Source organism: Pangasianodon hypophthalmus, chromosome 7, assembly GCF_027358585.1.
Source record: "Pangasianodon hypophthalmus isolate fPanHyp1 chromosome 7, fPanHyp1.pri, whole genome shotgun sequence".
Lineage (NCBI taxonomy): Eukaryota > Metazoa > Chordata > Actinopteri > Siluriformes > Pangasiidae > Pangasianodon > Pangasianodon hypophthalmus.
In genome coordinates, this window is record NC_069716.1 from 3724480 (window position 1) to 3743465 (window position 18986).

At 38.4% G+C, this 18986-nt stretch overlaps 1 protein-coding gene and 1 non-coding gene across 2 annotated transcripts; one reads left to right on the forward strand and one right to left on the reverse strand.

Annotated features, from left to right (window-relative positions):
* Positions 1–8770: 8770 nt before the first annotated feature.
* On the reverse strand, positions 8771–8842 carry trnah-gug (transfer RNA histidin (anticodon GUG)). The gene has a single exon. It is a non-coding gene; the product is annotated as a tRNA-His (tRNA).
* A 1459-nt stretch (positions 8843–10301) lies between these two features.
* Positions 10302–18986, forward strand: chrnb5b (cholinergic receptor, nicotinic, beta 5b). Its single transcript, XM_026940565.3, has 6 exons — positions 10302–10673; positions 15482–15627; positions 15710–15754; positions 16025–16134; positions 16520–17483; positions 17769–18986. The coding sequence occupies exons 1-6, from the start codon at positions 10628–10630 to the stop codon at positions 17916–17918; spliced, it is 1461 nt and encodes a 486-aa protein (XP_026796366.1). The 5' UTR covers positions 10302–10627; the 3' UTR covers positions 17919–18986.

Genomic DNA, 18986 nt, shown 5'->3' on the forward strand with positions numbered 1-18986 from the left:
TGTCAGATGGTCAAACTGAGCAGGTCTCACTGTGTGCCAAAGATTTATGATGGGAAACTCTGACATCACAGACTGAGCTAACTAACTGTGACTGGCTAACTAAGTGCTGTTCCTGGCAGTTTCGTAGAATAGCACTACAGAACTTTTCACAATTTAGCATTTAAAGCCAGTTTCAAATAATTTTTTTTAAAGGATATACATCAAATTCCCAGTTTATTAGTTGCTAGACTGGTACACTTAAACTGGAAATTCAGAAAGGAAAGCATCATGGTCCCTAACAAATAGTTTATTGTGAATGGGACTATTTTGTTAATATTAATGTAAAACATTTATATAGATGTTCATATGTTAATGTCTGTTTTGTGACCCTGAATGGGTCACATGGTTACAGATCACATGGTTACATGGTATGCTTAGCGATCACTTAAAATACTTTTATATCCTTCTTGATTCTCTATAACAACTAAGCTGAGTAACTGATTTGTAGACTATAGTTTGCATGGCCCAGCTTATCCAACAGAATTATTATTTAAATAAAAGGAAATAATGAAAATTGCTGAACCACTTTTGACTGGTAGCATGTGCAGTTTGACTGCTTTGTGTCCAGTGAGAGTGTGTGTAGTAAAGTACTAACACACACTCCAGCTGTGTTTCTGTGTGAAAGTGGATGTGTATTGTGGCTCTTTCTGTGTGTGGGTGTGAGTTAATTTCTGTCTCTGTCTCTGTTAGTGTGGGTGTGTGTTTCACACTTGGTCTTGCAGTGATGAAATCTTCTCTAACACATTATACTAGGTTACTTTTTATTAGTTCCTGTACTGGTACACCAAATAAACTGCCAGTTACAGTTTATTTATACGTTACACTGTATTGGTACTGTTTATCTGTCTAATGATTAATAAACTCATTATGCACTCTTATTCTTCTCAAACCAATTGTGTCATTAGTTTGAAAAATAAAATGAGTTGGGGCTCTGTCTCCCAAAAGAAATACTGCAATCTAGAACAATCTTTTATTTCATTTGATTGAACCATAGCAACTTTTGTGTGAGAGCTCTAGGCCGGGAATTTAAGATAATTAATACCTTAACAAAGCTTTAGATCAATACATGACATTTAATTTTACTAACTATTTCTCTTCAGACTTTTTCCAGTAGCTGATATTACTTCAGACTAATCATATACACCGATCAGCCATAACATTATGATCACTGACAGGTGACGTGAATAATATTGATTATCTCGTTGCAATAGTACCTGTCAAGGGTTGAGATATATTAGGCAACAAGTGACCAGTCGGGTCTCGAAGTTGATGTGTTGGAAACAGGAAAAAGGGGCAAGCGTAAGGATTAGAGAGACTTTGACAACGGCCAAATTGTGATGGCTAGATGACTGGGTCAGAGCATCTTTAAAACGGTAGGCCTTGTGGGGTGTTCCCGGTATGCAGTGGTTAGTACCTACCAAAAGTGGTCCAGTGAAGGACAACCGGTGCCCAGGGTCATGGGCACCCAAGGCTCACTGATGCGTGTGGGGAGTGAAGGCTAGTCCATCTGATCTGATCCCACAGAAGAGCTATTGTAGCACAAATTGCTGAAAAGTTAAAGCTGGCTATGATAGAAAGGTGTCAGAAAACACAGTGCATTGCAGCTTGCTGCATGTGGAGCTGTGTAGCCACAGACCTGTCAGAGTGCCCATGCTGACCTCTGTCCACTGCCAAAAGAGCCTACAATGGACAGGTGAGCATCAGAACTGGACCACGGAGCAATGGAAGAAGGTGGCCTGGTCCGATAAATCACATTTTCTTTTACATCATGTGGAAGGCCGGGTGCGTGTACATCGTTAACCTGGGAAAGAGATGGCACCAGCATGCACTATGGGAAGAAGGCAAGTTGGCGGAGACAGGGTGATGCTCTGGGCCAGGTACACCCCTGCAAGGCAACAGTATTCCCTAATGGAAGTGACCTCTTTCGGCAGGATAATGCTCCCTTCCACACTGTAAAAATTGTTCAGGAATGGTTCGAGGAACATGACAAAGAGTTCAAGGTGTTGACTTGGCCTCCAAATTCCCCAGATCTCAATCCAATCGAACATCTGTGGGGTGTGCTGGCCATCAAGTCCGATCCATGGAGGCCCCACCTCGCATCTTACAGGACTTAAAGGATCTGCAGTTAACGTCTTTGTGCCAGATACCACAGCACACCTTCAGGGATCTAGTGGAGTCCATGCCTCGACGGGTCAGGGCTGTTTTGGCAGCAAAAGGGGGACCTACACAATATTAGGCAGGTGGTCATAATGTTATGGCTGATCGGTGTATGTTCATATACTGTATTTATGACATTAAGGTCATCCTGAGGCCTACAAGCTTCCACTCCTGCAATCCTGCATGCTGTAAACTCCTGCTCCTGTCCTAGGGACTGTAAACCACTTCATACTCACTCTTCCTTCTGATTGCTGATTTCACTTAATATAGATAAGCCAGGCCTTTACTTGCTAAAGCCTCCAAAGATTTCTTCCTTATGGAATCTTTCCTCACACTATTAACACACACTATTGATGTCTGGAAAGCTGCTTTGAGACAGCTTGTATTGTGAAATTCTCAAAAAAAATTCTGTTATTAGTTTAGGAATCAAGATTAAAGAATTAGTTTTGTAGTCTTGCAAAGAACTGGTATAAATGTTCCTCTTTTGGCTGCTGCCGTTGGGGGTTGCCACCGCGGATCATTGGCCCGTGTATTTTGATTTGGCACAGTTTTTACGCTGGTGCCCTTCCTGACTCAACCCTCCTCAATTTTATCTGGGTTTGGGACTGGCACTGAGAGCACACTGTTGCATGCAACCCCAGTAGCTGGGGTTGGTTCCCTGGCTGGCAATCGAACCTGGGCCGCAGCAGTGAGAGCACTGTGGCCTAATCAGGGACCCCCAAAGAACTGGAATAAATACACAGGAGTAAATGAGGGTTAACGGGAAACAGATGAGTTTATTAGGCAGGTGAGTGAGAGAGAGAGAGAGATAATGTCTGGACTGGATTTGGATTGTGGATTCATGGTGGCTCCTGGATTGACAGTGGATGTGACACTCAATAAGAGACAGAGGCTTACATGTATGCTGGCATTGTTATTACTTTTCTAGCTAGAATTTCATCTTCATATAGATTAACTTTTAAAAAGTGTTTAATGGTGTTAAAGGAACCAAGCTTACATGGATAATAGTATAGCTGTGTTAAAGCCAAGGCAGGAGTGAGTCATAATGATGCAGATTTAAATGAAAATATCTTATTCGTGCCACCTCTTTAAATTCTATAGCAGTACAACTGTAACATTTTTTTTTAAATATTCAGTTTATCTCATACTTATTTCATTTATTAAGCCACATAACATTTATGGAATAAGAATCTCAAAAGACCTTCACATGCACTAAAAATATGTCATTATGATTTGTTGTAATTACTGACTTCCCTTCTTTACATTAAAGTTTGTCACCTTTTTACTCTCCATGAACATACAGTCAGATCCAAAAGTCTGAGACCACACTGAACATCTGGAATTTTTTATTTATTTATTTAAATCTGCAAATAAGCAACAATTTTAGAATTTTACAAACTTTAAAACAAAGAAAGGAAATGATCAATATCTTAAATATTCACAATTCTAGGTCACTGTTTGAATAAAAGTAAATGTGTGATATTGACCATGCTAACTCCTTTATACAGAAGGTCAGATTTTCCTCGAGCCTTATCTTATCTATTAAAGTTCATGTTCAAACAACACGATGGATTTGACCTAACATGGACCGTCAGGTTTTACACAAAGTTGGGCGAGGTAAAGTATCATTGCACCTTTTATTAACAAATTTCATTATCCAGTGCATAGTTAAAAATCATAAAACAAAATACATTTTTCATACAGTATTTTCCTGCCAATGTTAATATGTTTAAATGATATCTAATGCTTCTTTTTTGGAATAGTGTTCAAGAATATATGCAAGATGTCTGTGTGTATATGGGTGGAGTTTTATTGAGGCCTTAATATGACTCCTCCTTCACCACTGTGTGACACTAACCAATCACATTCTCTCTCTCTCTCTCTCTCTCTCTCTCTTTCTCTCTCTCTCTTTCTCTCTCTCTTTCACACCCCATTTTATGATCCTGAGGACTAAGAACAGTAAAAACTGACATATTAAAGGATTTGTCATTATATGCAACAAGTGTAAACATTTTCTGAATTTTAGTATATAGTCCATTACAACGACTGAAGTCATTTACCAGGGGCATATGACTGTTTTCCTATCCAAATATATTATAAGTTGAATAAAATTATGGTAGTCAAGCTAAATGCATACATGTTAAATATACACACTGCACTGAATTTAGGATACTTATATGTGAATATTCTTTATATGTAGAGAGCGAGAGTGTGTGTGTGTGTGTGTGTGTGTGTGTGTGTGTGTGTGTAGGTGATTATTCATTTGAATATTTTAAAATCCTTAAGAACATAATTTTTGAACAAAAATTCTTGACATTCTTGACAAAAAACTTTCAAACACATATATGCTATATATACTATATATTTGCATGTGCGTATTTGGACACCTCTGTGCGTGTGTGCGTGTGTTTGTGTTAAGTGCTGAGGTGGTTTTGGTGGTTTTGTAGCCCTGTTTGTCTCTTTGCCCCTTCACATGCTGCAGCTCTGAGTGTTTCATCTCTGCAGGCCGCTCTGACCGCCGAGGGGCTTTTATCAGAAACACCATCAGTTTCTCACCTCTCAGACTTTCCACAGGATGTGTGGCTATTTTTGTTTGTCTCAGGCCACACTCTTGTTTTTTTATTCTTCAGATACAATGCAAAATTAGAAACATCTACTACACTCCATATAGATGTGTAATATGGTAAGCCTCTCTTCTAAAGCACCAGATTTCACCCTGAATGAAATGCTTTGGAACACGCTGTTACAGGAAAATAATCAACATTGGGGTGTCTGATTATTTTTCTATACTTATATAGAATTAGTTATTAATTATTATCCATGCTGTAAACACTGAGCTAGTTACTTGGTACACCAATATAGTAACTTCGCATCTGCTCACTATGAGTATCCAGTTAATTCTAATACTATTGGCACTCTTCAGGAAAATGGGCAAAAAATGTATAGATCTACTACTGACGTTCTAAAAAATAATTTCTGTAAGAATTTGATTTTTTTATATATATACTGTATATTATTTTTAATAAATATCTCTAGTGACAGTTGTGTAAAAATTAAGGAAGGAGCAAACACATCCTTTAAAAAAAGTTTTTTCTTAGTTTTAATTTCCTGATGTCTAATTTATCACTCTGTGTATGACAAACACATTTCAGATGCTTTAGTTTTATAAATATGTTTGTAAATTGCATAAAGCATGTCTGTGCAAAAACATTTCTAAAAATGAGGATGAAATACAAAATATTACTTTCTCTAATCACTGAATAGTTTGTGTGATTAAATGTAATCCTAAAACAAATTTATGTTTTTAATATTTCTCATAATCATATATAAGTATCGCTTGTCCTCTTAAGAAATTGGAACACACAAAAAAGCAATGTGTCTTAATTAAATTTTTTAATAAAATTAAATTAAAATTTTTAATAAAATAAGAGCATAAATGTATATATTTCAGTCCACATTCATTATCAGATACTGCTTTTACTTTTATCAGTTGTGCGACTATAAGTGTGTTTTTTTATTTGGTTCGAGTTGCTCTGAGCATTAAGCTCTCTGCTCGGGTAAACAGGAAGGTACAGCGAGCAAAAACCACACTGAATGTTCCACACCTCTCTCAGCTTTAACTTTCCAGACCAGACCTGTGCATGCATTCTGCGTCTGCTGAGGGGCACTGATGGTTAACAAGCTTCTTATGAGAGCAAGAGCTGTGAAAAGTGCAAAGTGAGGCGACAGAAAAATCACACGGCTGGCCTGAATAAAATCAAATACACAAAAGCATAAAATACAGAATGGAATAAAAGACAATTGCTCAGTCAGTAAAAACAATATTAAAAATACTGAATTATACATAAAAATTCTATTACTTTGTAAATAACTTTCTTTATATACTTATATTTTTAATGTAATATGGAAAATAGTGTAAAATATGCAATAAATTAAAAAACAGAAACATCACAATCTTATCATTCCTCTTCTCTACAGTAGCCACCCTTTGCCTTTACAACAGCTTTCCACACACTTTCTAATCTTTGCGTTTTCTCAGTCAGCGTCATGAGTCAAACACATTATTTCCACCCGTGTTAATGAAGTTCCTTGTGCTGAGAACGTCTCGGTTCCTTCACTCTGTGGTGCAGGTCTCTGGAGAACATCTGCACTGGGTTTAGACCACGGCACTGTGAAGTTCAGCTAATCATCTTCAAATTCATTATTTACCTTAAAGATTCATTATTTACCTTAAAGATTCATTATTTACCTTAAAGATACATTTCAAATGTCAAAGCATGACTGTGTGTCATGCTGTGTCTGTGTGTGTGTGTATGTGTGTGTGTGTGTGTGCTGCATCTTTTATACTAATCAGCTGTAGTGCTGAGAGGTGGTGTTAATATTAAACACATTGCTGATGTCCAACATGTCTGTTCATGTGTAAGTGAAAACCAGATACTAAAAGTCTTCACACCCTTCACATCTCAGGCCGAGATCCAGCAGCAGCTCAACACAACCTGCACTGAACTTCCTGATTACAGGCTTGTGGGAGGAGCTTCTTATAATCCACTAGATCAAAAGCTTTTCATTTTTTCTCTCATCAGCTGCCGAGTCGCTGCAGGGCACAAAGATCGTTCTTCATTTCTCCTGATCTCATTAAACATCTGCAGGTGGCATTTCTCAAGAACACGTTTCCCTGTGACTTTCATCTCTTCTTTATTTATGTTTTGCAAAAACTGTTAATAGTTTAAAATTTGCTTTGGTATAAGAGGAATAAAACATTTTAGGACATGCTGTTAAAGGAAAATAATCAACTTCATCACACCACCCCTATTATTGATTATTTTCCTATAACAGCACAGTGTTTTAGTCCCTACATATATGACTCCCTATAATGCTGAATTTCTTCATGTCTTTAACTTAGCTATATGTACAGAACCCATGTATTGTCTTGTACTGTAGTCCTGAAGCCATGATGATTCACCTTATCGAAATACAGAAAATATTTCTTACAGCAAGAAAATGGACTTGCCTTGAAAAAACTTAAAGCCACAGCACCACCCTGTAACCACAGACCAAAGGTAACCCTAAGTAATCCCCTAATTTATCCACGTCATCATGAGGTCTATGTGGGTAAAATACACCTTTCACTGTTTTTTTTCCGCAGTCGTGTTACATGATGTAACTTTTTTTTTTTTTTTTTTTTTTTTGAGAATGTTCCTCTGAGTGCATTGCTCTAATTCTCTTCTTTCACTCTAACTCTTCACTTCTCACACTCTTAACCCTTTGCATGTCAGATTTTTCCTCTATGAGCCCTGTCACACTGCACTGGCTCCATCTAGTGACACAGTATTTACTTTCTGTGCCTTTTTTGCATTTTGTAGCCAGGGTTTTGAAGGGTGAAAAAAAAAATCACTATAAATCTTAATTTTATCATTTTAATCACTATTGCCTCGCACCAAAAAAAAAACAATTGTACAGAATAGCAATTAAATAAAGAATGCTACATCTTTGTGCAACTTCTAAACCAAATTGACTTTAATTAGAAGAGTTTTATGAGTACTAAAAGTGTTTTATTAAAAGCAGGAGCACTTGGATGATGAAGACATTAAGTCTATGGATAAAAGATTCATAAGTAGTGCTTAGTAATAGCTGTAAAACATAACCATGCAGTGCTTAAAGTGCATAAATAGAGTGATACTTATTTTGCTTTTTTGCATTAGATTAGATCTATATTATTCCAATAAGATGCAAAGTCCAATAAATAAATCTTTCCATCATATTTATTTATTTTTATTCACTTTTCAACTTTTCACTCACTATGAACCAATCACAACATTTTAACATTTTGTAATTCATAGCACTTTTCCTAGTTTTAGTATAATTACAGTCAGATTTGAGTCATTATTATATATATTCATATTATTATTTTTATGATAATGATCTTTAGATTATTATCTTGAAAAAATAATCCATCCATCCATCGTACCGCTTATCTGACACAGGGTCACAGGGAGTCTTTCCAAGGGACTTGGGGCAAAGGTGGGGGCCACCCCATTGCAGGGCACAATCACACACACAAAGATATACACAGGACAATTTAGAGACGCCAATCAGCATACAACACGTCTTTAGACTAGGGAAGGAAACCCCTGAGGCACAGGGAGAACAAGAAAGCTCCAAACACACAGGGCGAAGGCAGGATTCAAGCCCCCAAGCCTACAGCTGCAAGGCAGCAGTGCTAGCCACTAAGCCACCATGCTCCCCCTCCCTGAAAAAATAATAATGTGAATTACTCTTTTTTAAGATAATGATCTTTAGATTAGAAAATGAAACTTCCAAAAAAAACTTTAATAACTGCACCTGATCACACTGACCAGTTCAGATGAGGTACAATGGTGAAATCAGCAGTGTGTATGCAGTAGCTCTGTATATGATGTTGTGTATGTAGATTAGAGACAGTAAATGCAGCACTGCTTGAATTGATCTGGTGTATTTTATTAATGTAATCTGAAAGTGCTCTCTGGAGGCTGGTGGATGAGAGATTTAGGTGTTTAGTGCAGAACTTTTAACCTCGGGTCTGATTAAAAACTCCTGCCGTGACCCGGATTCGAACCGGGGTTGCTGCGGCCACAACGCAGAGTACTGACCACTATACGATCACGGCTCTCCACCGCGGAGCTGCGTGTAGAGGCTGGGATTAGTGCATATCTGTGCTGTGCTGTAAACAAATAGCTGAAGGACAAACCGGTGTCTATGCTACACTGTGGGGGCGTTTATTTATCTTTCCAGTCTGGTTTGTCTCTCTTTATCCCCTTAGAGTGGAAATCAATACAAAGTCTTCCTACTGATCACCTTTTTTTCAGTGTTTAATGAGTTCAGAGAGTTTAATAATCAACTCATCACTCTTCCCAACAAGCACGAAACCTTGAGCGTCCTGGACAAGGTTGCCAGATTGTGCGTTTCCCTGTATAAAAAAAAGACCTCAGGGGATTGATTATATGGACATATTAGAACAGTTTTTACATTTCTAATTGTCTGAGCTTTCTTTCCATTAATAAAATAAAACACCCCAACAGCTGATCAATTTCTGAACCCCTCAAAGTGTTGAAAATTTATTTGTGAATACAAAATGTTTATATCATTTTCTGAAGAACTTTCTGTAAGTGACATAAAGGAAACGTTCCACACAGAAAAACAAAACCCTGCTACACTGCATAGTATCTGGGTGTTGCAGTTCAGTATGATTACTTTTCTGGTCGGGAGTTTTCTTCCTATGTTCCATCCCCTGCCCTGAGTATTTACTGGCCTGAGTATTGTAGAGTAAATTGAGCATACTTTATAAGCACTGTATGGCCAAACATATGAGGACACCTACATGAGGTTGTTGGATATCCCACTCCAATACCATGGCCATTGATATGGTCTGTGGGTTTGTGTTGTACTGCTTTGTGGCTGTTGTTGCTCCTAGATACGTCCATTTCACAATAATAGCACTTACTGTTGACTGGGGAAGATCTAGCGGGGCAGAAATGTCACAAATTGACTTGTAGCATCCTGTGACAGTGCCGTGTTTAAAGTCAATGAGCTCTACAGTATCACCCATTCTACTGCCAATTTCCATAGACAATCATACTGCCAATGTTTGCATGGCTATATGCTTGATTGTATGCACCTATGTTGTATGTTAGCAATTGATGTGACTGAAACATCTGAAATCAATCATTAGGAGGGTGTCCACATATAAGATCAAGCACATATAGCCATGCAAAATCAAGCATATATCCATGCAATTTCCATAGACAATCATACTGCCAATGTTCGTGTATGGAGATTGCATGGCTATAGGCTTGAGTTTATGCACCTGTGAGCAGTGGATTGATTTCAAGTGTTTCAGCCACATCATTAGGAGGGTGTCCACATACTTTTGGCCATATAGTGTATGTCATCTCACACTGTTGTGTATTTACATGTTATGTAATCCTGTGTGCATTGTGTTACTGTGTTGTGCGTCATTATGTGTTGCATGATGGTCCTTGACTTCATTTGAGATGACTAAACCTTAAACACCAATCTGGCAACCCTGTCCCTGAGCCATTTAACCCGGTGCGTCAGGATGGCTCCAGTTTGCGCCTTGTTCCGGATGTTTTTGGGAAGCAAAAGTGGATGCTGCTGGATTATCTCAGCTCATGTGATGGGGATGAGGAGCAAAATCTCTGCTCTGTACTGTAGGGATGTGCTTTTAGAGGGGAAAGTGGATGGCTGAAGGCTGTTAATCCTGCAGGATTACAATCCCCCGCATGCGTTTTAACGCCAAATGACTGCAGAAGTGATGCGTGATTAAGAGCGTGAACTGGACTTTAATGCTGAAAGCTGAACGCTGAGAGTGAGAGAAGAAAGGCTGAGAGTGAGAGGAGAGAGGCTGAGAGTGAGAGGAGGCTGGGATCTGCACATGGCTGCTCGGATGGGAAAAGGAGTTTGGCTGCTTTTCCTCACCAGTAAGTAATGAGTGTGCTGTTGGAAACTCCTGGGAGATCAGGTTCAGTGGTGTGGAGATGAAACTAACAAAACCTCACACTAACCTAAATAAATAGATAGACAGATAGATAGATAGCACGTTTGGTAAAAGGTTGCCAGATCCATTCATTAAATGCATTCGATTCTAATGAGCAAGAGTTTAAGTGAGATTAAATTATATAATATAAAATGTTTTTTTTTTTTACATTTCCGATGTAGCCTAAAGCATTTTGGACTTTTAATATAATTTTAAACTCAAGATGAAAAATAGCATGGGTGTAACCCGGGGTGGCCAGTGCCACCCTATCGTGAAGCATGGCCACCCTAGTATGACATTAATAATAATAATAATAATAATAATAATAATAATAATAATAATATTCATTGCAGTTTTCTGTGTCATATGATGCAAAAATGAAAGCCTTGGTAAATCTCTCTGTGATGGTTTAGTTTGAATAATAACAGAATCCCCACTACAACATCTCTGGGAAATTAATTTCAGTGTTATGCATCCATGAACGAGGATACGTTTAGCTAGCTAACCCAGAAGCGAGCTATTCCCTGGCCCCACTCAGCATAATAAACAAACATCAATTGTTCAAACCATTTTACATTAATGACATTCACTGTTTGTTAGCTATGACTTTTGTGGTTGTTGTTGTTGCAGTTTCCAATCGGTTTGTTCACATGTATCTAATTTTTAAGATATGATACAAGAAAGTACAGTGCTATACGGTAACACTGTTTATAACACTGCAATAATTCAGAAATCATGTACAGTTACACAAGACACCTACAGTTGAAGAGTGTGAATATTTATTTTATTTTAGTGTCATGAAGACAAGATGAAGAGATGACGAGGTAATGAAGTTGACCTAGAAGGTATAACCTCGCTGTGAGGTCACAGATACTAATCAATTTTTAATAATGCAGAGAAAGCAGGGCTTCTGTAAAGGCTTCTATTTATCTCTGTCTGTCTGTGTGTGTGTGTGTGTGTGTGTGTGTGTTCTCTTAACAAAGCAGCATATATGTATAGAGACTACATAGCTTGTTTTGACTGTGTATGATGTTTAAGTAATGGTGCACAACTTCAGTTTTAGTGTGTGTGTGTGTGTGTGTGTGTGTGTGTGTCAGTCTCAGGGCAGGATAAGTATGTCATAACCATGATTAAATCTTTTGTCCAGTGAGTCAGAGCTGCAGAAGGGCAGCAAGAAAGAGTAAAACACACACACACACACACACACACACACACACTTTTTGTCATTACAAGCAAGCACTCATCTCATTCAGCATGAAATCACCATTTTCTTTTGGTGCTGGTATAGATAGATAGAAGAATAGAGAGATGGGTAGATATGTGGATGGATGAATGGATGGTTGGATGGTAGACATGGCAGATAGATAGATGAATAGAAAAAACAGTGAATAGTTGGTTATATGGATAATATAGAAGAAGAAATAGATAGCAGAATACATGGATAGGTGGATGGATGGATGGATGGATGGATGGATTGATACTTGGAAGAATAGATGGATTGAGATAACAGATTGATTGATGAATAGAAAAATGAATGAATAGATATTTAAATGGATATACAGAAGAAGAGAGATAGATAGATGGATGGATGGTGTGTGTGTGTGTGTGTGTGTGTGTGTGTTCAGCCCCAAATTAAGGAGATTTAAATAACTCAGCTGGTGAATATTTCACTCACACATACACACACACACACACACAGTATCTTTGTGTATTAGTACTAGACTTAAAGTTTCAGCTATTATTTTGTATTTAATTGAAATTTCCTCAGAGTTCAGCTTCATGCAAACTGTGTGTGTGTGTGTGTGTGTGACAGCACTGTCTGCATGATGAGGCAGCTTTTATTTTAGTGCAACTGAATTATTCACTGAGTTGAAGTGCATCCGGGTGGAAGAGTTGTGTCTCTAAGCCTTAGCTGAGGCTGTGTGTGTGTGTGTGTGTGTGTTTGTGTTGCTTTCTAAGCCCTGGTTGTGTGTAAATGTGCACATGCACTGACTTGATAGTTTACTGGTTACTACATCGACATCTTGATTGAACTGGAAACTCACAGTGTGGGGAGGGTGTGTGTGTGTGTGTGTATGAGAGATAGATAGATAGATAGATAGATAGAAAGCATGAGACATTTCATAAGGCCTCTCAGGCATTTCTTGGGACATGTCCTAGCACGTTTTGGCAAAATCTTTTTGATAGACTTTTGCCGTCTCTGCAGGACGTGGTTTGATCTGTTATGTCTTGAGCTGAGTTAGAAAATCTTTATAAACTTTATATTTCACAATTTCACATCTTATAAAGATAATGCATCCCTTGTGATGATTGATATAGATACTGGTATCAAGTGTTGGTCCGATATCATGGTCATTTCTCGTACTTGTACTCATACTCGTAAAAAGTGCTCTGATACCAACATCCAGGTGATACACTAGGATTATATCACATCGTATGTTGTCTCACTAATAAACAGACAACACAAAATGAAGCATTTCACACTTAATGATGACACTCAAAGTAAATCAGACTGCAAACTGTGCTCTGTGAAAATACCAAGAGGACGAATTACACCATCTTCCTACAATACAAGTAACCAGATAAAACATTTTATAGTGTTTAAACAGTGTTTTTATTAGATAGAGTGAAAGTGGCCGACCTGAGCGCACAGAGCCATATGGTCATTAAAATGAGTGCAAGGTACTATGAGACTGTGTGATTGTGCAGTAAAAAAAAAAATTGCTGATCAGACTGTGATGAATTGAGTCATTTTAGTGTTGGCCAGTGATCTGATCTCCAGAGACTTGAGAATCAAGGCCTCAAGCACATGGCAGCTGTGACTCGTGAATGTGTGTGTGTGTGTGTGTGTGTCAGTACATTAAAAACACTCTGCCTCAAACATGGCTAATGAGTTAAAAGGTCATGAAACTGATGATAAAGCAGATAATGAAGATTGACATTTGACAGGAAGATTTTATAGAGAGAGACTCAACGTATGTTCTGCTTCCTTAGGCAGTGAGAAATGCGTATATCAACCATATAGCAGGCATCCAGATTTTCCTTGCATTATGACTTTTGCTTCTTTAGTTTTCGCTGGAGCTACGTTGGTAATCTAGTAAGTAATGGAAGTCTGTTTCACCCAAAATCATTTTTATAACTCATGCTCAAGTCTTTATATACTTGGTCCAAGATGCCTGCCCCTTAAAGTTACATATTTATAAATTAAAGTAAGTCATACTGTTCCCTGAGGGAGTAGAAAGTGTGTGTGTGTGTGCTCTTCTTGTGTGCTTTAACTTATCCTTTCATCTACTAGCGTCACACAGCACAGCTTCTACGTGCCCCGGTTCAGAAGACGTGTGAAGACAGCACGACTGGGTGTTGAAGGCTGTATTTGCAGTATGACGTCTCAGCCTGTCAGTTTGAATCATGTTGTTGCTGAACATATTAACTGTGGTGATATAATCCACTCTGACTGTGTCCTTTAGACACACAGCAGCACCAGTGCACTGCTCAGGCTGCTTGTCACAAATCATTATAACGTTTCCCTCTTTGGCTCTCTGATTCTGCATGCATATTATACTTACGCATTATCACACAAGCAAGAGTGCAGTTATACTGAATATCAGCATTACTGTGAGTCGGTTGCAGTTAATCGTAGGTAACAAGAAATTAATATCGAGTAACTGACATTTCGGTCAAATCTTCTGTTTATTCTGTTTTGCTCCGATAGCAGAAATAGATCCCAAAGAAGCCACACTCACTTCCTAGCTGACACTGATTTGAACATTCTCATTAAAGGTGCTGAAATTGGTGTCACTTTTTCCTTTTCATCTTCATCTAACAAGCTTTCATATTGACAAGTAAAAGTTATATTCCTGAAAAGTATCATTGCCATGTCTGCTGATGATGTCACTAACACTTTTGTCATAGCCATTTTGAACTAGGAAGTGGAATTTTATGTGGTGAACACAGACAAGCGAAACAAACAGTGAAACATCTCAGTACGGTTATACTAAATACAAGCACTATTGGAACACCTCTCAACCAATCAAATTAGTTGGTTTGTTTAACAGTTCCCCTGGAGAAAAAATGATGTAAGTACTAATAGCGATCAGTTGAGTGATGGTGAGGCTCCTGTTTGTTAAATGCCATGACTTACCTCAGCAGATCAGACTAGAGAAACTGACGTGGATGATGCTTATGATCAAGTGATAACATATTTATATTTTATTCATTATATGGTGAAATTAAGTCAGTAATTCATAGATGTGTTGTTTTTTCAGTGGAACTGAAAAATTTAAAAGCAATTTCCTCTTTTTTCACTTTTGGACATAACCAGATTTTAAAATGTTAGAACTGAACATATGTTTGAGACACATGCAAAATAGAAACATATCACACTTCTGGAAAGCCTGTAGTTTCCAGAATTATAAACAGTAGAAAATTTGACCACGTGTCAAGGTCACCACACATATTATATGGTATTTAAGGGTGTGATGAGACACCAATGACTTTAATTGATTAATTTTATGACTTTAATTGATATTGTTCAATTACATTCCTCCAGATTAAATTCTTGACTCTTATAAAAACACAACTTTCCGATTAGCTAGAATGTAGCTTGAATAATTGCGGTGAGATAAATAACTAAACAATAAGACAGGACATTAAATGGTTGCCTTCATAGGAACATGGAAGTCTCTTTGCTTTAGAATATCATGTCTCTCCATTTTTTTTATATCATTTTGTGTATTTGTGTGTGTCTTGTAGCAGCGTTGTGCGCTGAGGTGGAGGAGCGATTAATTAATTACCTCCTTTCTCCTGAACGCTACAACAAGCTCATACGACCAGCAATCAACAAGAGCCAGCAGGTGACCATCGCCATCCAGGTGTCTCTAGCGCAGCTCATCAGTGTGGTGAGACACATACACACATACACATACACACATGCAGACACACACAGACACACATGGATAACACTTATTTATCTGCTTTCAGAATGAAAGGGAACAGATTATGACCACCAACTGCTGGCTCACTCAGGTAATATTATCATATTATCTCAGGTAATATATTTCTAATATTTCTATACAAAAGCAACACATTTTCTCCAGTAGCCTATATGTCCAGAGTACTAAGAGTGCTCGGCTTCATCACACCACCCCGTTGTTGATTATATTTCCTAAAGCAGCACAGGTTTTTACATAACCAAAATACCAACTCTGATTTTCATTCAGAGAGAAGTAGTGCCTTTTAGTGTATAGTTTTTGTACTGATGTGTTTATAGTTGTGTGGGCGTGTTGTGTGTTTTAGGTGTGGAATGATTACCGATTAATGTGGAACCCAGATGAGTACGAAGGTGTCATGAAGGTTCGTCTTCCCTCACAGCACATATGGCTGCCAGACATCGTCCTCTACAATAAGTGAGCATTTTTCTGTCGTTTTCTGACAAGCTGTTTAGTACGGTGCAATTTGAGACACAGCCCAAAGGTTCACAAAGGTGGAATCATTGAAATATTTACATTAGTTTCTTAGTGTTCACTTGAGCTGGTAGTGACTAAAAGAAGATTAAAAACTAAAATAATCACTTTATTAACTTCATATTTTCCTCACTGGTTTACTCTGTCATAGAGATTTCTTATTTATTTTCAAGAACAAGGTCTTGTATGTTTGCTTTGGACTTTGAGTGTTATCATTAACAGATATTTTAAGTGATATCAAGTAATGAATTTAATCCACAGGGGTCTGAAAAATGGAATGTCAGTTTTTTGTACTCTTTCACCTCCAAACTGCGTTTCTCGCTTTTAGTGCGGATGGGACTTACGAGGTGTCTTTCTACTCCAACGCCGTCGTGTCCAGCAATGGTGAGGTGGCTTGGTTGCCACCAGCCATCTATAAAAGCGCATGTAAGATTGAGGTGCGAAACTTTCCATTCGACCAGCAGAACTGCACACTGAAGTTCCGCTCGTGGACGTATGACCACACTGAGATTGACCTGGTCCTGCTGTCCGACTTCGCAAGCCGCGATGACTTCAAACCCAGTGGTGAGTGGGACATTGTGTCACTTCCCGGTCGCAAGAATGAAGACCCAGATGACCTCACCTACCTGGATATCACATACGACTTCATTATTAAGCGCAAACCACTGTTCTATACAATCAACCTGATTGTTCCGTGTGTTCTTATCACATCTCTGGCCATCTTGGTTTTCTACTTGCCCTCAGACTGTGGAGAGAAGATTACCTTGTGTATCTCAGTCCTCCTGGCCTTAACCGTTTTCCTCCTCCTCATCTCCAAGATTGTGCCTCCAACCTCGCTGGCTGTGCCGCTCATCGGCAAGTATCTGATGTTCGCCATGGTGCTGGTGACCTTCTCCATCGTCACCAGCGTTTGCGTGCTAAACGTTCATCACCGTTCTCCGAGCACACACACTATGCCGCCATGGGCCAAGAGCTTTTTCTTGCATCGTCTGCCAGCGTTGTTGTTCATGCAAAGGCCTGGGTCGTCCAACATCCGTGAGAGATTCCGGCGCAAGCACCAAAATCGCTCGTTCTCTGAGAACACTCTTAAAAGAGAACAGGAGGCTCTGTCAGATTCTACGTTGTTTGTGAACGAGGACCCCAAAACCCTGAGCTGGAGGATCAGAGAAATGCAGGACAACACAGAGATCCGGAAACGGCTAGCAGTGAAGTGCTCAGCGGATGTAGAGGAGGCTGTGGAGGGCGTGAGATACATCGCTGACAAAATAAAGAGTGAGGATGATGATGAAGCGGTGAGCATTGGCGTTATTCATGCACTTTTCTTAAAATCATCTGTCCATAACCGAATTTTGAAGATGAATGTCTGAAGGTTTATTAATTCATTAAGTCACAGTCTGGTTTGATTTAAGTTTATTTAACATTTATGGAAGGAGTCTCCAGTGTCAGCGCTTTATAACATTCAGAGGTAAAGCTGCAACTGTAAGTTTTCCAACAGGTGATACAGGTATCTGAAATGAATGATTAAATAAATAAAAGTGAATATACATTCTCAACAAAGCTTTGGTTCTCTTTTTCAGATCATTGAGGACTGGAAATACGTGGCGATGGTAATAGATCGGCTCTTCCTCTGGATCTTTGTGTTGGTTTGTGTTTCTGGAACTGTTGGCCTCTTCATGCAGCCTCTGTTCAAGAGCTACAGCACTCCCATGGATGACAACACAGAGTGACACACACACACACACACACACACACACACACGAAAACCAGCTCGTGCTCACTCCCAATTTAGAAACTGTGAATGTGAGCTAAAGCATTGCTCACTCTTTAACCCTGCCCTACTGTTCACTACTGTACCTAGCACTGGACCCAGGACATGTGATCCTGCTGACCTCAGTCATTTGTTTATAAATTATAGCAATACAGTTTCAGAGAGAGAATCACAGAGTACTTTACCTCAACATAATATTATGATACATTTTCTATGGTAACAAAAGGATTGATTCTTAATTTGCATGTTCTCACAGACGCTGCAGTAGATTTCAAATAAGGGGTTAATAAAATGATGCTATATAGGCAGTAGTGCAATATGCAGTGTATTGCGACACAACCATTTAGGTTGCATTGAAATATCCTTCAAAAGTTAAATATTCTATCAAAAATTTGTATTAACACATTTATCTATTTCACAAAACATGGACAGTTGAGATGAAACGTTGCATCAAAGCAGCAATAGACAAAAAAAACTACTTTATAGGGCTGACACACACACACACATGCGCAATACACACAGTTGATTTCTTGCATCCACAACATAAAGAGCCCAACATAAACCAATGTACCTCAAACCATTTTAACGATGTTTGTTTGAATAATAATCATAATCTTTTATATTAATATGAAAGACAAAGCCAATCAGTCTAAATGTTGGACAGTTTATAGACCTGGGAATAAATCTGTTCACATAAACACATGCATGTACTTTACACGTCTCTTCTCGATTTAGTCCTTTGTGCTCTATATTTAGTTTGAGTTTTGTTACTATGTTTTGTTTTTTTTGTTCAGATTGAATAACTGAATTGATTCCCATGGCTAGAAGATGATGGAATGTGCTAATGCTCAATATGCAAATCAGCAGATTCATAAACACCTGATGACAATCTGATAGAAATAAAGTTTTTTCAAGGAAGAAGTTTTTTTGACTTATTAAGTTCTAGATAGAAAAAACAGAAGTGGGATGATGGAGCAACTGTTTATAGCTGCTTTAACATAAGTGATAACAGGAATGTGGACCTTCC